The 20,494-nt window shown below is 42.6% G+C and overlaps 1 protein-coding gene across 2 annotated transcripts in view; it reads left to right on the top strand.

The window, feature by feature from the left end:
- Nucleotides 1-7,915, top strand: part of ETV5 (ETS variant transcription factor 5) — a 62,187-nt gene extending 54,272 nt beyond the window's left edge. For both annotated transcript variants that reach the window (XM_025451251.3, XM_025451250.3), the window contains exons 12-13: nucleotides 1,486-1,587; nucleotides 5,359-7,915. In XM_025451251.3, the coding sequence (XP_025307036.1) occupies nucleotides 1,486-1,587; nucleotides 5,359-5,580 (324 nt within the window). In that variant the 3' untranslated portion in view covers nucleotides 5,581-7,915. The remainder of the gene's footprint in view (nucleotides 1-1,485; nucleotides 1,588-5,358) is intronic.
- The last annotated feature ends 12,579 nt before the right edge of the window (nucleotides 7,916-20,494 follow it).

The raw sequence follows: 20,494 nt of genomic DNA, 5'->3' as shown, positions 1-20,494 counted from the left end.
AGGACAGCTTCATAGTGTCATTTCTTGTGAACAGGGTAGGAGTATTGGCTTAGCAGGTCTCCCTTTCACCACTGCTTCTGTTGGTTTAAAATGTTTATCTTCACCAACCAAGGGATGTATTTTTGGTTAATTGTGCCTTTTTGGCTATTTCGAAGAGAGATTTGAATGGGTGCAGTGTGGAGAAAGAAGGAGAGCCAGGGACATGGTGCATGCTGTTGGGGCCCAAGGCAAATGAATGGAAACTTAACTTTCACATGGTCCGTTGCAAGGCAGGGAGGAATCATAGCTATTGAATTATTCTAATGTAATTAGGACAGACGCATTCTTCCTTGCTTATCAGATCATTTCTGGTATTTTTTAAAGGTCATTTTAGAATCCTGATTTCAGAAGATGTTGCTTTCATTCTGCCCAAATGCTTTAAGGAAATACTTCAAGTGAAATGCTTTTTTATGATCCTCTTTCCCATTTTCAGTCTCCCTATTTCCCATTCCATGTTAACATCTGTTTTTTTAAAGATCAAAGGAATATAATTATTTTGATTTTTTTTTTTTAAGTTCCAGAAGTGACCTAAAATATTCAATACATGACCCCTAGTTTACATACATTTAAAGACCTCTGAGGAGGCTCACATTTCTAGAGTTACTCCTCTCCTGCATGGACAGTCATCCTTATAAGTAGGATTTGGATGTTGAGATGCTTGAGGACAGAAATTGCTTGGCTATCCTGACAATTGGGTAAACTCCACTAGGAAGTTTTCTTGCTATATGGCTTCTTTGCCCAAAGCTCCAATTACATCTCCCCATCACTGCACCTCAGGTGGACTGGGTTGGATATAATGCACTTCAGAACTGTTTGGGAAGCCCTGTTAATTTTTCATTAAGTGGATAATGGTGCTGCATGTTTTAATGTCCATTCTGCAAGTCTGCTGGGAGCGGGGGGGTTGGATGGCAGTGGGCTGGAATGATCCGGTTCCCCCTTACTCCATGAGCTGCAGTAAGTAAACAGCTCCCAGCCCCTCGCCAATCTTATTAGAATTGAACTTTTGCTCTGCTGGCCCATTAGCAACTCACTAGTGTGTTTCTAATGTTTCAGGAATGACCATTCTAATTATTCCTTATTGACTGCTACAGAAACCATAGCACTTAATGGCAACATGTTAATGGTCTATGGGTATTGGTCAATAATTCATATGTGGAGAAACAGTAGAGAGCCTGCTTCCTCTAGGACATTAGCCAAGCCCTCTGCAATCTTAAAGTGCTAGGATTCTTCGCCTTCTAGATCTCACCTCTCTTAGTGGTTGTGACTGAATCATCACCTTTGTTGAATGTTTGGTCTTGAGGGAATCAAGTACTTTTGCATCCAGGTCAGGGAAGTGGACCATTGACCAAAGCAGTCAGATTACAGAACTCACTCTCCTGGGATTGGGAGAAAACCACTAGGCCCAGGGAAGGAGTTTCCATTGCTCTCTGCTTCTTATCTCTTTAGGTTGCTCGGCGTTGGGGCATCCAGAAGAACCGGCCAGCCATGAATTATGACAAGCTTAGCCGTTCTCTACGCTATTACTATGAAAAGGGCATCATGCAGAAGGTGAGCAGTTACTGGGCCACTCTGACCACTTTCAAGGAAAATGTCAAGGGCTTCTCTAATACGACTTTTTAGAGTGGCTGGGAGAAAATGTGAGCCTCATAAGTGATTCTGGGGTAGGAAAAAATCCTGGGAGCACAAACTTGAGAGTCAAATGAGATATAAAGACCATTTTTAATGCTCTTGGGTACACAAACTCCAGAGCTTGCACATGGAACATACTGTAGGAAAATTAGGAACTCTGCTTTACTTAAATTGCCTCTGATTATAAAAATGCCCAGAAACATAAGCCAACAATTATATCCATAAAGGAGTATGTGAAGGAATCAACTTGAAGGCCTCTACTCCCATAAGAGCTGAGTTGAAGTCTTTAGTTGTCAAAATGCCTAGACTTTTAAATACCTTGATTTAATACTCTCAATAGTGTTAGAGGAGTAAGGAGATCCTATTTCTCTTTAAGAACCTATAGAGGGATGCTTGGGTGGCTCAGCAGTTGAGCGCCTGCCTTTGGCTCAGGGCGTGATCCTAGGAGTCCCGTGATCAAGTCCCACATTGGGCTCCCTGTATGGAGCCTGCTTCTCCCTCTGCCTGTGTCTCTGCCTCTCCCTCTCCCTCTTTCTCTCATGAATAAATAAATAAAATCTTTAAAAAAAAAAAAAAAAGAACCTATAGAAAAAACTGGAACTCAAGTTTAAAAACTCAAGGTTTGTAAAATGGCAGCAGAATCACCTAGCACCGGGTCTTTTTTTGCAGAATAAAGGGTAGAGCAGATTTTGAGGAAGCCAGTACAAAATCCTCATTGGGATGCATGGTGAGAGACCACAACCTGAAAATCCTGTGGATAAGCAGAAGATGGGAATGGTTAATCATTGGTTCATCTTTCTTAGCCACCGTATTTTATGCCGTGCTATTACCCACATTCTAGCATTTACACATTTAGGCAGTCTGGGTGGTGGCCAATAGGATGCACTTGGTAGAAGCAATATGGCCATTGCCGCTGAGAACTTGCCTATGCGGAGACCAGACTTATATTTCCCATAGCAGATGGTAATGTGACCCTATATTCCTCTCACCACCTTAAAAAATATTAAACAGCTTGCCATGAGCCTCTGGATAAAGAAGTAAAGATAAAGTTTTATAGACTTTCTGGTGGTTCATAAGACTGTAAGGCTATTCCCGGTCTGGACTGGACACCATCATCTAATTCCTGTTTCCTCACTCAGACTTGACTGCTTTCATTGACAAGGCCATCTTCTCTTAATTAACGTAGTATTTGTTTACCAAAGAATATATACCACATGTATATAAGTTATCAAGCATATTAGGAAATGAAAAAAAAAAACACCTATTAAACTATCATCCTATTTAAAAACTAGAACATTCTTAATGCCTTCATTACCTGGCCAGACAATCATCACTCCCAAGAATCTGAAGTCCTGAGGCTGGGTCTCTTTTCCTGCTTCCAGTAGCACCGGCGCACATCTCTATCACGGCCCTTCTCTCTGTACTGTAAACTACTCATTACTTATCAGCATCCCCCACAGGAGTGTAGTAAGCTCCTTTGGTGTAGAGCTGAGGGTTTGACTTCAGTGCTTGGCACAGAGTTGATAGATAATCTAAAATGGGCAGTCACTCGATTTCTCCTTTTTGTAAAGTGTACAATTCAGTGTTTGTTTTTTTAAATATTTTATTTATTTATTCATGAGAGACACAGAGAGAGGCAGAAATACAGGCAGAGGAAGAAGCAGGCTCCATGCAGGGAGCCCAACATGGGACTTGATCCCAGGTCTCCAGGATCACACCCTGGCGGCACTCAACTGCTGAGCCACCCGGGCTGCCCAATTCAGTGTTTTTTTAATTTATTCACAGAGTTGTGCAACCATCACCATGATCAATTTTAAAACATTTTATCACCCCAGAAAGAAACCCCAAATCCATTAGCAATCACTTTCCATTTTTCCCCAAACTTCATGCACGTGCATGCGTACACACACACACACACACACACACCCCTTTTAGTGTTAATACTGTCAAGTGGAATCCTAAAATTCAGGAAGAAGAGCTGTTACTCCTTTGCTGTTCCCAACTCCAGATCCATTCTGAGGGAATTTGACCAAGATACAATAACTTGAACTTCTAGCAGTGAGTTGTCCCTATGACTAGGGACTTCAGTTGTTTAAGGAAGTAAAAAAGAACTTTATTTCTGAGAACAAAACAGGCAAAGAGTACAGGAAGGCACAAAAATGAGGCTTGGATGGGTTCAGATCCTAACATTCCCACTTATTAGTTGGATGCTTTGTATTAACCTTCCAAAGCTTCTATTCCCAGTAAAAGTGGAGATTAAAAAACAAAAAACCCTGCTATCCTGTAATTTCACAGGATAAAATATGTGAAAATGTTCCAGAGATAATAATGTGCTATCCAATGTGAGGGATTGTTGTTACATATATTACATGACCCATGAGTAAAAGAAAACTAATTAAAGGTGAATGATAGCGTGCCCGTATGGGGAGAGAGATAGGAAAGCTGTAGTCCCTTATCCTCCGTTTTAGTGACTGAACCAGGTTGGGAATCCATCCATTACTGGCCCCTGATCTCATATTATTTCCACTGTGCCCTTCTGCCTCACTCTTTTACGTATACATACTGGCTTTAGGGGTGGGGTGTCAGAAATTCAGTGTAAATCTGTAGCTTAAAAAAACCAAATAGGGTTGATTGGTTGTGTACATCAAGTTGCCACTGGGATCGAGTCCCATGTTAGGCTCCCTGAATGGAGCCTAACATTCTCCCTCTGCCTGTGTCTCTGTCTCTGTCTCTCTCTTCTCTGTGTATTCTCATGAATAAATAAATAAAATCTTTAAAAAAAAAAAAAAAAGAATGACCGAAGGGTAGGGTTAAACTCAGCCTTTTGAATTTTAAGCCTAAAATGTTCATTTTATCAGTAATTTTAGCGGCCTTCCCTTGCCCCTTTGTATTACCCAGGCAAAGCACTTTATCAGGTTTGATTATCAGTGATAGTTGTCCTCTTGCACTGATGCTAAACAACCAGCAGAGAATGGGTGACCCCGTTGACCTGGATGGCTCATCAACCACATCATGAGGCCTTAGAATCAAGAACTTTGGGTTCTAATAATACTATAATGCAGAAAATTCATAAAAAGGTAGTTAGCAGTTCTTCGGTGTAACAGAACGATAGAATGCATAATTTAAAACCCTAGGTAAGCCAAAAAAGCAATTCTCTTTGGCTTTGGAACACATTTAAATTTCCACAGAAGCTCTCTGGTCAAATTCCTAGCCCTCCAAAATAACAAAGCCGTACTGTGAAGACTGTGAACCTTGGAAGTAACTGAAAACATGGTCTTTCGGCCTTTCACTTTTCAATCCTCCTTGTTCACACCGAGCACTGGCCTCAGCATAACCTTTCTTTCTAAGCTGTGAGTATAACACACTGAGAATTTTCCTCTAAAAGAGCCTAAGTAAATAAATAAGTAGGTGAGCCTATCTAGTCTGAATTTGAAATTCAGATATCTTCAACTACTGAGCTGTGGTGTCAACAAAACACTCGGCAGATAACAAGCCCCCAGGACTTATCAGAATAAATCTCAATGATTTGGACAATCAGCTGCTAATGAGCCTCCTTTGGTCGCTGGCTCCTTGAGACCTTGATGAAGGACAAACACCTGGTTATCCTTCCCTTGGTTCCTCCGCCGTCCCCCTCGCCCGCCCCATGCCCTGTTCCAGCTGGGCCTGAGAAGGTGTGTTTTTCTCTCCCAGGTGGCTGGGGAGCGATACGTCTATAAGTTTGTGTGTGACCCGGATGCCCTCTTCTCCATGGCCTTCCCTGACAACCAGCGTCCGTTCCTGAAAGCAGAGTCCGAGTGTCACCTCACCGAGGAGGATACCCTGCCCCTGACCCACTTTGAAGACAACCCGGCTTACCTCCTGGACCTGGACCGCTGCGGCAGCCTCCCCTACGCCGAGGGCTTTGCTTACTAAGTTCCCGAGTGGCTGAGCGGCCAAACCCTAGAGCTAGCAGTTCCCATTCAGGCAAACGAGGGCAGTGGTTTTGTTTGTGTTTTTGGCTGTTCCTAAAGCTTGCCCTTTGAGTATTATCTGGAGAACCCAAGCCGTCTCTGGATTGGCACCCTCAAAGACAGATACCTTGGCTGGGGAGTGGGAACAGGGAAGGGGCAGAGAAACCACCAAAAGGCTGGTGCCTCGGCTCTGATCCTGACAAGGTTTCTGGGAAGAGATTGCAGTGGAGCCTCCTTCCCATGGACACTATATATGCAAAGCAATACCTTGTTCAGGGTAGTGCCCACAAACCAGGACAGAGTGTGTGACAATCTGCATTGATCGTGGACTACTAATTGCCTTTACATAGAAGGGCTCTGATTTGCACAATTTATTGAAACAGAAATGACAGACCCATAGAACAGTAGGCTAAGAAGCTGGGAAGGCTCAGACCGTGAAGGGTTAAAAAGTCTATCTTCAAATTGGGAGAGCTCTTCTAGCTCGAGCTGCAATGTTTCCCCTCGGTCTAGAAAGAAGGGGGGAAAGTCAGAACAGCTGTTCCCCACTCCATGGTTCTCAAATACTAAACCGTTGCGACTCTTGGGAACCTTCTAGCCATGTGGTCACCAAGTAGAACAAGCCCCCTTTCTCTTCCCAGTCACACGGCTGTGTGTGTGGACGGCTTTCATTTTAGAAGGGTGATTTACACTTTTGACAGTATTTTGTTTTGCTTTGATTCGGGGGATTGTTTTGTTTTGGTGGTTGTTTTGGAAAACCAGTTTATAAACTGATTTTTGTAGTTTTGGTATTTAAAGCAAAAAAAAAAAACAAACCTTTTGGTAACTGTGCACTGCGTCCTAAGCAGGGCAGTGCCGACTGATGACGCTGCAGCTTGAAAGGGGCTTTGCTGGGGGCGCCCCCTTAGCCGTGCACAAGCCCATTCTATTGCCTGCTTTGTGCTTTCTGCACCAGACAGCCTGATGGAACATTTGCACCTGAGTTGTACATTTTTGAGGTGTGCAGGGCAGCCCGGACACACCACTTAGATTCTATGTGTATAGTTCCCCGTGTTTTCTAACATGCCCTCTCTGGAAAGCATATGTACATAATACATGTCATGTCCATTCGAAACCTGGCCACCTGGCGGGAACCCTGGGGATTTCTCCCCGGGCATGACCGATGACAATTTCCATTTCATCCATTTGTTTTGTTTTCTTTTTTCTTTTTTCTTCAATTCTTGGACTTTCAACCCTGCATATGATTCAATAGGGTTTGAGATGTACATGTGACACTGACAGGTAAAACAGTGCTAGCATTTGAGTTTCCTGCCACCTTAAAAAAAAAAAAAAAAGTTTACTATGATTACTGTATTATATCAGAAAAGTTTTAAACCACCCAGCTAAAGCTATGTGAAAGTTGGCCTCAAAGTGGAGAAGTTCTTAGAAGTGGTAATGCCTTGCTGCCCACTCTGCTGATAGGATTGCTCCGCTGATAGGATTCCGTGCTCCCCGCAGCACTTGGCAAGTTAACCCTGACTGCTGGTCCTCATGTGCACAAGACAGTGCTGACTCGGTGAGGGGAAGAAACCCGCTTTGAATTGTTTGCCTCTCAAGGGGGGTGCGTTACAGTCTTCACCAGCCCCCCCCCTTTGACCAGCAGCGGCACATCTGCGAAGAGGTTCATAGGGCTGAGGGGTGCATTTTATAGCTATGAAAACATGAGGTTTTCCTCTATTGGAAGCTAATTAGCCCGCCAAGGTATTGAACCTCTAGCTTGGGCCTTAATTAGCATTGTACTCTAATCAAAGGACTCTTTCCCGACCATATTTATAGCTCTCTAACCTACACATAGTCTATATATAGATGCATATTTTACCCCCAGCTGGCTAGAGATTTATTTGTTGTAAATGCTGTATAGGATTTGTTTTTTTCTTTCTTATCCTGGTTTGGGTTTTCTTTTTTTGATGGATTTATGCTGTCTTAGCAAGTTTGAAAATAACCCTCTGTAGCCTGAGCTCCCCCCTTCCCCTGCTGTAACCACGGGGCCTGTGCTGGTACGGGACACAGGATGGCGCATCACCGTTGCATTCCCATTGGACTCATGCACCTCCCGGATGGTTTTGGTTTTTTTTTTTTTTTATTTGTTTTGTTTTGTTTTATTTTTGCTTCTTTTCCAGAGTGTGGAAAGTCTACAGTGCAGAAAGGCTTTAACCTGCCAGTTGATTTGAAATACTTTCCCCTGCGCAGGGCCGTATGCATCCTGCCAAGCTGCGTTATATTCTGTACTGTGTACAATAAAGAAGTTTGCTTTCAGTTTACCAAGTGCCTGAAACCTGCCTCTTTCTTGCTCTCAGTGGTCTAATTTGAAAGCAAGCAGAAGCCACCTGGCTTTCTCTCTCCCCTTCCCCCCAACCCCCATTCTCTCTCCTTCCCTCTCAGCTCTTTGGCCTTACCAATGGACTGGAGCTGAGAGTACTTAGAGGAACTATTACCTGGACATAGAAGTGCACAGTGCTCTTTGGCCTCCCCTCTTAAACTCTGGCTAAAAATGGAATCTGAAGGACTAGGAGATAGAGAGGTCCTCTTCACATCCAGTAGTAAGCTGAGACTACCCCATCCCCTTGAGCCTGCCTACCTGCTCAAAATTAGTAACAATTTTTTTTAAGATTTTATTTATTTATTTATTCATGAAAGACACACAGAGAGAAAGGCAGAGACGCAGGCAGAGGGAGAAGCAGGCTCCAGGCAGGAAGCCTGATGTGGGACTCAATCCCAAGACCAAGGATCACACCCTGAGCCAGGGGCAGGTGCTCAACCGCTGAGCCACCCAGACGTCCCTAGTAACAATTTTTTTAAAGCCTAGCTCCCATTTGGATCCTAGGTTGTGTGAATGATGACTGACTAGGCTAGGACTAGGAGTTCCAGAGTAAGTCTAGCTTAGCCCCCTGGATACATTCTTGAAAAACCAGGAAGCACCTAAGAAGTTTATTACTAATTCTCCCCGCAACAAGCTTTGATCTTAACAAGTAAAATTTTTACTAATATCAGGCTGCCTGGAGAACCACCACAAAGGCTTCGGAAAGTCTTGGCCTGTTTTTTTCCTAGCTGTGGGGCAGGGAGAAATTTCTCTTCCCAGTTTGTCTCCTCGTGGGCATATATCGTGTGGGTCAAGTGTAGAAGGGAATATCCATATACAGAGTGCAGGGCTGTGTGCAGGGCTGGGTCTTGCCGTGTTGCTCTTTCACTCTATTCTGCACCTTCCTTTGGGCTTTTCAAGACTCCTATTACAGTAGAGAATTAAGTAGAACCTTTTTCCAGGGCTCTGACAGAGGGCTTTCTGTAAGTTTATCTACCGTCTGTCTTTCACTGTTTTACAAGCCAGTGAGTGTACAAACATCGGAGACTGAATCGGAGCTGGTGAGGCATGAATGCCTGCCACATAAACCCATTAGCTCTGACAGATGAAGAAAAGACGCTTGGGGAGAAGGCAGGGGAGCCCAGGACAAAGCGAACTCTGCCTCTCAGCTTCACCACGATAAGGCTCTGACAGTCAGCTTCCCATTATTCACGGGCTCATTATCCAGCCTGGGCCCAGACCCAGATCGTTAACCTAACGCGGGAGGTCACCAAACACTGGGCCGCCCTTACAGCATTGGGCGCTAGGCTAAGGAAGCCCAGAAAATGTGAAGTTTACTCTTCATCGAGGTCCCCTTTCATGAGCCAAGCCCGGCAAACAATGCTTACTCAGTTGCTAGATGACAAAGAGGTAGTGTGAGGGCAAAAGAATGTGGTCATGAGAGCCAGAGTATGTGCAGAATCTAAATTCTAATGCAGCTGGGACAAACGTATATAAATGTGAAAGAAAAACACACACGCACCCAGACGGTTGGATACCCTAGACAACCCGTTGTCCGGTAGTGCAGGTGGCTGGAGCTCAGGGTGTAGCCTCTGGAACACAAGCAAAAGGAAAAAAGGCCAGAAAAGCATCGATTTTAATACCTGTATGTGTAAGCATTGTTTTGATTTAGCATGAGTGCACTGTACTTAAAATAGGCAGTGGGTGCGAGAGTGGCACACGGACAGCCCCTGGGTCCTGATCCCAGCACGCTGTTGTCCCATTGAGCGACCAGCTTTCTTTAGCTCCTCCACTTAAAGACCTGACTCTACACCCAAACCTTGGTTTGTTGACCTTGGCAGTGAAGCTCAGATAGCTAACCTTTGAATGGCACTTCACAGTTTACAGAGCACTTTTTCGTCCCCATTATCTTTTTGGCAGGACTTCTTAAATGGTAACAGCCTGTTGAAACTGAATCTGAAAATAAGGCTGTTAGCCTCCCAAAGTACTTTCTTGGAATGTTCAAAGTGGCTACTGTGGGAAGAGGACTAGACACGGGGGTTCTGGCCCCAGCTCTGGGATTGACTGGATTAACTCGATGATCTCTGGGCCGTCCTGGCCTAACCTCCCAGGCCAGTGAGGGCACAGATGAGCCACTACTTCCAGATCTCTTAGGAGGTATGGGAGAAAGGAGTTCCTTTGGGAGTTCAAGGTGTGTGTGTGTGTGTGTGTGTGTGTGCACATGCACACACATGTGGACACCTGCGTGCACAGGTTTAACAGCTAAAAACATTCTCAAGTCATTACTAGTAAGGAAACTCTAAAGTGTGCTGAGTCCCATCATTAAAGATATATGTCTGTTCATTTCCCAAGCATCTACTGAGCTAGATGCCAGGCACTGCTGGATCCTGAAAATAAATGATTTAAGATGACAGTTTTCAAATAAAGCCCTGTTCATGGCACAGTAATACATGCAGTGATTCCTTAAACGCCCTGCTCACGAGCTCATAGCAGCTCATACTCAAACTCCACTGATACCACCTTATTCTGACCACACTGGCCAGAGGCTGAAGAGGTGGGCATCCCTCCACCCACTGCTGCCCTTGCCCCCAGGGTTGTGAACTCTTCGGAGTGCTTCCTACAGGGGAGAGCAAAGGGTAAGCCCCAGGGTCAGTGTGCTGGGAGCTGTTGGTAGATGAGTAACTCAGGTGGGCTGAGGGGACCTGGAGCAGGTATGGTTGTGGTTGCTACACCTCCTTATTACATGAACAGGGCTCTCCTGGATGACCTTGGGTTTTTGGTCTCCCTACTTCAGGTGAGTGATTCTTTGCATCCATTGTTCTGTTCAAAAACATCAAGCATCTCTTTTTTTTAAGAAACTGCAGTAGACACTTTGGGGTGGGGGGGGGTCACACAGGGAAACCCACCCTCCCCTTAAATGGCTCACAGGCTAGTGGGGAAAATATTTTTCTACATGAAACTAGAACACAAGTTATAACTTGTGATGACTATCAGTCATCCAATAAGTAGTGCCTATTCTATGCCAGGCCCCACTCTAGGATTGGTGAAAGGGAAAAAATGGGTACAAGTCTCTGCTCTCAGGGGTCTTACATCTGGGGGAAGGAGTGAAAAACACATGAAACAAGTGATAGCACTCATTAGATGGTGTTAAGTACTATGGAGAAAAATAAAGCAGGGAAGGGAAATAGTGAATGGTGAGGTATAGGGGTTGTGATTTTAAATAGGGATGTCAGGGATGACCTCAGAGCTGGGCAAAGACTTGAAAAAAATAAAGTAGCCTGATGGATATCTGGGAAGGAAGAGCATGTAGACAGAGGGAAGAGCAAGTGCAAGGCCCTGAAACTTTGAGTACACATGGAATATTTAGGAATAGCAAGACCTGTGACTCCAGATCAGAGGGAGTGAGATGCAGGGCATAGTTAGAGACAGAAGCAGAAAGAAGAAATTCTAGTTATATCATCTTGGGCCAGGTAGGCTCTTTAATGACTGTGACACTGGGGATGCCTGGGTGGTTCAGTGATTGAGCATCTACCTTTCACTCAGGGTGTGGATCCCAGGGTCCTGGGATCGAGTCCCACATCAGGCTCCCCATAGGGAACCTACTTCTCCCTTGGCCTATAGTTCTGTCCCTCTCTCTCTCTCTCTGCCTCTCATGAATAAGTTTTTTAAAAAGAGAAAGAGAGAGACTCTGACATTTGCTCTGTTAATGTTTAGCTGTTAGAGGTTTTGAGAGAGAAGTGACATAATCTAACCTAATTTTTAAAGGACCGCTCTGAAAAAAAAATAAATAAATAAATAAAAAATAAAGGACCGCTCTGCCCATTGAGTTGAAAAATCGATTGTAGGGAAACAAGCAAGGAAGCACAACCTTGTAGCAGGGCTACAGGAATGCAGGTGAGGTCCAGGGTACAAAGAGGACCTAGTCTGGATATATTTTTAAGATAGAGCCAATAGGTTTCAGATGTGTGGAGTGAGAGAAAGAGAGGAGTCGGTTACGGCTCCAAGGTTTTTTTTTGGCCTGAGCACATGAAAGTGTGAAGTTGCATTTACAACTATTCACTGAGATAGAGGAAGAGAAATTGGGGATGAGAGTGAGGGAAGAACAGGCATCCTGTTTTGAACACGTTAACATTGAGATGCCTATTAGAAATCCAAATGGGAACATCGATTTGGATACATGAGTCAGGAGTTCAGGGGAGAGATCCAGACTGTAGAGAGAAGTCATCAGTGTGTATTTAAAGCTGAAGCTAGATGAGATCACTAAGGGAATATGTCTAGATAGAAAAAAGGAAAGTTCCCAGGACTGAGCCCTGAGGACTTCAAGATTAAGAGGTTGAGGCGATGGAGAAGAATCATCAGAGGAGCAGGAGGAAAAGTGGCTCATCAAGTAGGGACGATCAGAACAGTATTTCCAGGGATCCCTGGGTGGCGCAGTGGTTTGGCGCCTGCCTTTGGCCCAGGGCGCGATCCTGGAGACCCGGGATTGAATCCCACGTCGGGCTCCCGGTGCATGGAGCCTGCTTCTCCCTCTGCTTGTGTCTCTGCCTCTCTCTCTCTCTGTGACTATCATAAAAAAAAAAAAAAAAAAAAGAACAGTATTTCCAGGAGAAAGGAGAAATCAATACGGCAGATGCTTCTCATGTGTCAGTAGGGTGAGGACTGAATTAGCAACATAGAGGTCACAGATTACTTGTGCATTTCCACAGAGTGAGAGAAGGAGACACAACTGAATGACCCAAAGGAGGTTTGAGGCAGGGATCAGAGAAGGCTCCATGGATTCAGAATCCTGGGCTTGAGTTCAGCGCAGCCTCTTTCACTACCCCTTCCATTCCTTGACTCACAAAGTCTGAAAGAGCCCTGGGCATCCCTGCCAGGCGTCCTGCCCAGAAGGTACTAGATGACTGATTCAGGGATAGAGGAAGAGAGATTACGTTGCTGTCACCATCATCTTTACCATTCCTATGGTACTCTGTTCTTGTTCTGTGCTCTTATATTTCTTTTTTTGAAATGTTAAGTGTTTTTAAATAACCTTTTTTCATATTACACAATTAGCATATGTTCTTTGTAGAAAAACAGAAAAAAACCTTAGCCCAAATTTAAAACTATTCTGGAAACTCCACCTAAAAATCACAGTTAACACTGTATCATACATCCTTCCACATGGCTTTTCTTTTTTTTTAAGTTTTATTTATTTATTTTAGAGACACAGAGCTTGAGCAAGAGGAGGGACAGAGGGAGAGAGAGAAAGAATCCTCAAGCAGACTCCCCACTGAGTGAGGAGCCCAACTCAGGCCTTGATCCCGGAACCCTGAGATCATGAGCTGAGCCGAGATCAAGAGTCAGCCATTTAACCAACTTAGCCACCCAGGTGCTCCACCCACATGGCTTTTCTCTGTGCTGTTAATTATAAAAATAAGGTCGTGCTATACAGTGGACATAGTTTTGTAATTTATTTTTATACAGTATATTTTGAATATCTTTCCAGATCAGGAAGTATTTTCCTACAGTCATTTTTAGTGCCTGCATCGTTTTCCACTATATATATATATATATATATATGTGTGTGTGTATATATATATACATATATAATAACATTTCTGAGCAGTCCCTTTGCTGGAGATTAAGGTACCACAAATGTATATCCATAACCAAGCCAAGTAATCTCCATCCCCCAAAATCAAACAAACAAACAAAAGACAGGAATTGGGTTTTTTTTTTCTGGTGTTCCCAATTAACAATCAACTCCTACTAATTTTTTTTTTTTTTAACTCCTACTAATTTTACCTTCTAGATATCTCTCAAATCTACCTCCACCATCACTGCCATAACTCAGTCACAATCACCTCTCACTGGACTATTGCCAACACCACCTAACACACTTTGCCACATCCACCCTTACCTCCTCCAACCCCTCTTCCCTACTGTAGTCAGATGATGAATTTTAAGCCCAAGCCATTCTATCACTTGAGACTTTCCAATGACACCCACTGGAACACCTAAAATTTAAAAAAGACTGATACTACCGCATGTTGGCTAGAATACAGTGCTGAGGTCGTGTAAAATGATACAACTCCTTTGGAAAGCTGGTGGTTTCTTATAAAAGTAAACATGCATCCACTTTACGATCTAGCACCTCTAGTCATGAGTATTTAGCCAAGAGAGATACAGAAATGTGTTCACAAAAAGACCTCTGTGAGAATGTTTAGAGAAGCTTTATTCACAATAGCCACCAAAAGCAACCCAAGTGTACATCAAGGGAAGATCAGATAAACAGGTTGTGATATCCATACAACAAAATACTACTCAGCAATGAAAAAGAATGAGCTCTGATGGTAGAAATCAGAAAATGATAGCAAGGTGTGGATAGGCAGGAATTGATCGGAAAGGTATAGAGGGAATGCCCTGGGGTGAAAGAAATGCTCCAGATGTTGGCTTCGGTGGTTGTTACTTGTACATTTGTCAGCATGTGGCAAACTGAATACCTGAATTCTGTGCTTTTTATTTCCTGTGAAGTATTCCTCAAAGGAGTATTTCTAGTCATTTCTTGGGATAAACCAGAATCCTTAACTTGGCCATACAAAGTGAGTCCTTACCTGTCACTTCAGCTTCATCTCGTCCCATTCTCTCTCATTTTAGATGTTCCAGCCCCGCTGACCTCCTGGTGTCTCCTGCTCCAGCCAGACACAAATTATTCCCTGGACCCGAAATGCGATACTGCCTTCAAAATCATCCATAACCTCCAACCAGCTTAACCTCAACACATACTTTCATCTCAATTCAAAGATCACCCCAGGGGAAGACAATCAACCACTCTTACAAGTAAGTGAATAATTTCAATTTCCTGGCCTTCCAAGCTTTGCTCTCATCCCCCATTATCCACTTTTTCCACACTATCTTTTTTTCATAGCACTTCTCACAATTCTTAATTATTCATTTATTTGCAAGATTAGTTGATTGTCTTTCCCAATAGACTATAAATTCCATGAAAGCAGAACCATGTATACTTTGCTAACTGCTTTATCTCCAATACAGAGCAGGTGGTTAAGAAATATCTATTGAACGAGTAAATACAGTAATCAGCGTCTTTGTTCTTTTATGACTTTCAGGATACATTCCTAGAAGATGGATGTTTGAGCAAAGGGTAGGAATATTTCAAGGTTATTTGTATGAACGACAAAAGGCCCACCAAAAAGATTGTGATTCATACTTGTTCTTATACTCTTTGTCTACACTCAACATTATTTATACTTAACACCTCAATTTGCCATTCCCTCTTTCTTTCTCTATTCATTCAAATATTATTTTTTAATATTATTTATTTATTCATGAGAGACACAGAGAGAGAGGCAGAGACACAGGTGGATGAAGAAGCAGGCTCACTGTGGGAAGTCCGATGCGGCACTTGATCCCAGGACCCCAGGATCAGGACCTGAGCCAAAGGCGGTTGCTCAACCACTGAGCCACCCAGGTGCCCCAATTTATTCAAATATTATTTATTGAGCACCTATTACATACCATGTACCAAGCCAGATGTTCATTATGCAGTGATGAATTATATCAGTTTTCACATTTTTTGCTTACATACCATCGAAAAGAATTTTCAAAAGCTAGACACCTGTTAGCACTACTTTAAGTCGACATTTAACATTTTCTATCATACTATGAAAAGTTGAAAAGGATATAATTTCCAATCTATTTTACATTTTTACATTTTAAAATATAATTATTCCAATTTAACAATGGATTTTATATATGCTACCAACTTAATCACCACCATCATTAAACTTTCATCATTATCACCAAACTATACGATCTCTTCTTTCACAGACTTTTATGTTACTCTTTTTTTTTATGGGGGGGAGAAAGGGCAGAGTGAGAGGGAGAATCCTGAGCAGGCTTCGCACCCAGCACAGAGCTCGACACAATGCTCTATCTCACAGCCCTGATATCATGACCTAAGCCAAAATCAAGAGTCAGACATTTAAGCACCCCACCACCCAGACACCCCATGTCACTCTTTTTTTATCCTTGAATCCATATTTCCGCATACACCCCCTAAAAGAATTTTATCCTGATACAATCTATTTTTATGCTGGAAAGTCTTTATCCTGCCTTTTAATCCTACTCTAGGATACATGCATACAACGAATTGTTTTAAATCATTTCCTTTGGCAATCAGCCTTTACATGTTAAAAAAGTATTCTGTGTTGAGTGATTACTAAATTAATATTTCACAATCGATCAAAACAACATAAATATATAACCAAATCTGGTATATATTTCTTAAAATTAAAAAGTAAAAATGTGTCAAAAACGAATCTGTCAGTGACCTCCCTGGGATGGAAGTGCTGTTGTTTTTCCATTAGTTCACTGCACGAATGAGATAGGTTTCAGTGTCCGCTCTATTCCTAATTTTCAATTTTAAGTAAGCGCTAAGATACACTGTGGGAAGACGGTGCTAGCTGTCCACCAAATTCATTTTCTTCTTCTCCTTTGGCAGTAAGATTGTAGCTGTACACATGACTAGGCTACATTCCAGCATCCCTTGCAGTTGATGGGCCCATCATCAATATATTGTCTCCCAGTTCAAATTCACCATTTTGTGTTTGCTCTGTGAAATGAATCTGGGCCCCATATGCATTCTTTCTTTGCTAGGTGGCAGTGACACTTTGTCAGCAGAAGGCGCTGGAGTGACAATGAAGGAGAAAGGGCTTTATTTCCTGGTTCCTGTGTGCAGTCTCCTGAAGTTACTCCAGCTTCTGTAGTACCTAGCTACTGCAGTGCGTAGCAACCAGCTTCCAGCATTTTCTTCTGGCACCCCCTACCTTCAGTGGTTTTTTTTTTTTTTTTTTTTTTTTTTTTTTCCTTCAGTGGTTTTATAGCAGAGTGTTTGCATCTCCTGTTGGGCCTGCACTTTTTTCAGTGCCTGTTGGGCTCCCATAGTGCACAGTAGCCAGTGGCAACCAGCAGCCAGAAGTTTCCCTTGGTACTGCACCCTCCCAGTTGGCTTTGTAGGAAAGGACCTTGAGCAGTTTTCTCTGGCCCCCAACAGGGTGGATTTCCAGCAAGTTCTACCAGTCAGGAACTCTCTGCCCTTCAGTGAGCCATAGCTATATCCTCTAATACAGCAAAGAATTAACTTAGCAGGCTTACAATGTCCAAACTTTTCACATTCCAAAAAATGGTTTGGCCTTCGCCTGGCTCCTTTGATAACCTCTAAGCCCTTGGAATATCTTGCCTGGAATATCTCTGTGTCTCTGTTTACCCAGGACCTCAGGCCATGCCACATAGTCTACGCTAAGAGTGTGATTTATACTTGGGGTGCCTTGGGCCACATAGCATCAATTGACTTCTGGGGGCTGGAGTGAGTGAGTGAGATCAGCCATGTGGGCAGTAAGCCATGCACACGTGATCAACCGCTGTGGAAACACCAAGGCTCAGGTAAGTTTCCTGAGCTGGCAATATTTCATGAATATTTTCACATTTCACTGCTGGGAGAATGATGGGCTATCCCTTTGGCTCCAGTGGGAGAGGACAACCCGAAAAGTGTGCCTGGTCTCTCCTGGACTCTGCCTGTGTGCCTTTTTCATTGCTGATTTTAATCTGTAGCCTTTTACTGTAATCAACCATAACCTTGAGTATAACAGCTTTTCTGAGTTCTGTGAGTCCCTCTCACAAATCATTGAACCTGAGGGTGATCTTGGGGACTCTCAAACACACCTTCCCAATAAAGTCTGAATCTCAGCCCTCTGGGGAGAGAAGGGTATTGGGACCCTTCCTTGGCACTCTACCTCACCCTGGGGCTAGTACCCACTCTTTATATCTGCTATTCCTTTACTTTAGAACTGACAATCCCTTGTTACTCCAATTTCCTGTATTGGTTAATAACTATTCATATTAAACTTTCCTTATTCAAATTACTTTGTGGTTTCTCTCCTCTGATTGGACCCAGATAGATACTTAGTTCTCTTTCAGCAGAAATAATGATGGCTATTTCTGGGTTAGGGCTATTAAGAAAGCATGTGTACCTCCACTGTGCCTTCTTCCAGTTGGATGTAGATGATGACCAGACCCTGGGTGGTGGCAGAGGTGCAAGATGGAGAAGCCTGGGCCTCTGATTCACCACATGCCTGTTAAGAAACAAACTGAACCATGTTTATGTCAATTTGTAAGAGCAGTTTAATTTACCCTAACTAATAAACCTTGTTCACTTAAACAAATACTTAGGAATGGAATAAGCTGCGTGCATGTGTGTTTAATAGAAATATCACTCCCTTATGGAATAGTCCTTCCAAGCTATATGCCAAGGTTCACATACTGATTTTCATCAGAAATTATTTTAAATGATCTGTCAACTGACAATTCCATTAGGTCCTCCTTTGATTTCATTGAAAACGAAAGATTGGAGTCAACTTAACTTACAAAACTAGAAGTTACCAATCACTAGAGTCTAATCATTTCCTCCATATGTATACCAAAAAGGTTTTACCGAGACTTAGCTACCAAATGCTTCTACTGGTGGTTCTCAAAGTGTGGATTCCAGACAAGTGCATCAGCATCATCTGGCAACTTGTTAGAAATGCAAATTTTAAGCCCCACCCAGACCTACTGAATCAGAAATTCTGGGGATGAGACCAGCAGTCTGTGTTTTACCAAACAAGCCCTCTAGGTGATTCTGAGGCTCCAGTTTGAGAATCACTACTGTATGTTACATCTGTAATTCTTTGCCTGGACCTGTATTTAATCAGATAGTTTCCAAAAGCATTCAAATATTGAAATACTAATTTCAATATATACATATATGTATATCCCACAAATTTAGTGGCTTCAAATGACACACATCTATTTTCTCCCAATTTCTGTAGGTCAGGAGTCCAAGCATGACTTACTGAGTCCTCTGCTTCAGGACCTCATAAGGCTGCAAAGTGCCAGCTGGGACAGAGGTCTCATCTGAGGCACTGCTGGGACAGGATTCCCTTCTAAATTCACATGGTTGATGGCAGCCATCAGTTCTCTGTGTCTACCAGCTAGAGGCCACCCTCAGCTCTTTGCCACCTTGAGGTCTTCCCAGTATGGCCCGTTGCTGATTCAAAGCCAGCAAGGCAAAGTCTCTCCTAATAAGACTGCAGCTGCAAGTTTCTGTAACAAAATCATATAAATGTAGTCATGTACATCCATCATCTTTGCCATATTCTCTTAGTTAAAAGCAAGTTCTAGGAAGGGGACGATACACCTGGAAGGGGAGGATATCGCACAGAAACAAGAATACCAGGATATAGGGATCATCAGGTCCACCCTAACCTCTGTCTGCTGCATTGCTCAGGACTTCTTGTTTAAACACTTTTGTTTCATCACATGCTTTAACTTTTTTTTTTTTTATGATAGTCACAGAGAGAGAGAGAGAGAGAGAGAGGCAGAGACATAGGCAGAGAGAGAAGCAGGCTCCATGCACCGGGAGCCTGATGTGGGATTCGATCCCAGGTCTCCAGGATCACGCCCTGGGGCAAAGGCAGGTGCCAAACCGCTGCGCCACCCAGGGATCCCCACATGCTTTAACTTTATTTAATTAAACTTCAGAGGTTCTCTCTAGAGCATTCAATGGTAAACATTCTGAAAAATATTTACTAGAATAACTTTTCCAAAGCTGAGCCTCCTGGTCAAATCAGACTATGACTTCCTTTCTATCAGAAAAAGTCAGATGGCATTTTTCAACTCAAATAAATGTGTTAATACAAAATTTAAAAAACATATAAAAAATTGAAATAATACATTTTATAGCATATATTGTAAGAAAGATCATTAAAAGCAGGGATGCCTGAGTCTCAGTGGTTGAGCGTCTGCCTTCAGCTCAGGGCGTGATCCCAGAGTTCTGGGATCGAGTCCCACGTCGGGCTTCCTGCATGGAGCCTGCTTCTCCCTCTGCCTATGTCTCCGCCTTCTCTGTGTCTCTCATAAATAAATAAATAAATAAATAAATAAATAAATAAATAAATAAATAAAATCTTTAAAAAATATATTACTAAAAGCCGTCAAGATCAAACTGATGAATATCTAATAAAATTGATCACATCTGAGTTACCAGAACAAGATGATAATGGCAGTACTCATTACTTTATAATTATTCAGATGTGTGACTAAAGTTATCAATTATTATTAATGTGATGAGTATTACTGAAAACAAGATACTCCTTCAGTAAGTGTGTGTCCATGTGGGTACTGAACTCTGGTGGACAGCTTCTGGGGTTAATACAATAAAATAATGCATTAAAAAGGCCAAAATAGCTCCATTAATTTAATTAGACATTATGATTAAATTTCCCATGCATTTAATGAAAAAGAAAGGTATATACTGCTAAAACTAATTGGTCCAGAAGCTAGCATATAATTTTATTTTTTGTTAATAAGAACTAGAAAATCTTATTATAAGCTGAAATAAGATGAGTATTGACTATAATTGCAATGCACATTTCATAATATGATTTGACAAAAGAGGTTTGAACTATTTTATTGAGCAAGGCATACCAAATTTGAAAGCACATGA

The sequence above is a fragment of the Canis lupus genome, chromosome 34 (genome assembly GCF_003254725.2).
Source record: "Canis lupus dingo isolate Sandy chromosome 34, ASM325472v2, whole genome shotgun sequence".
NCBI lineage: Eukaryota > Metazoa > Chordata > Mammalia > Carnivora > Canidae > Canis > Canis lupus.
Note: the sequence above shows the minus strand (reverse complement) of the source record. Positions and strands in the feature narration are given on the sequence as shown.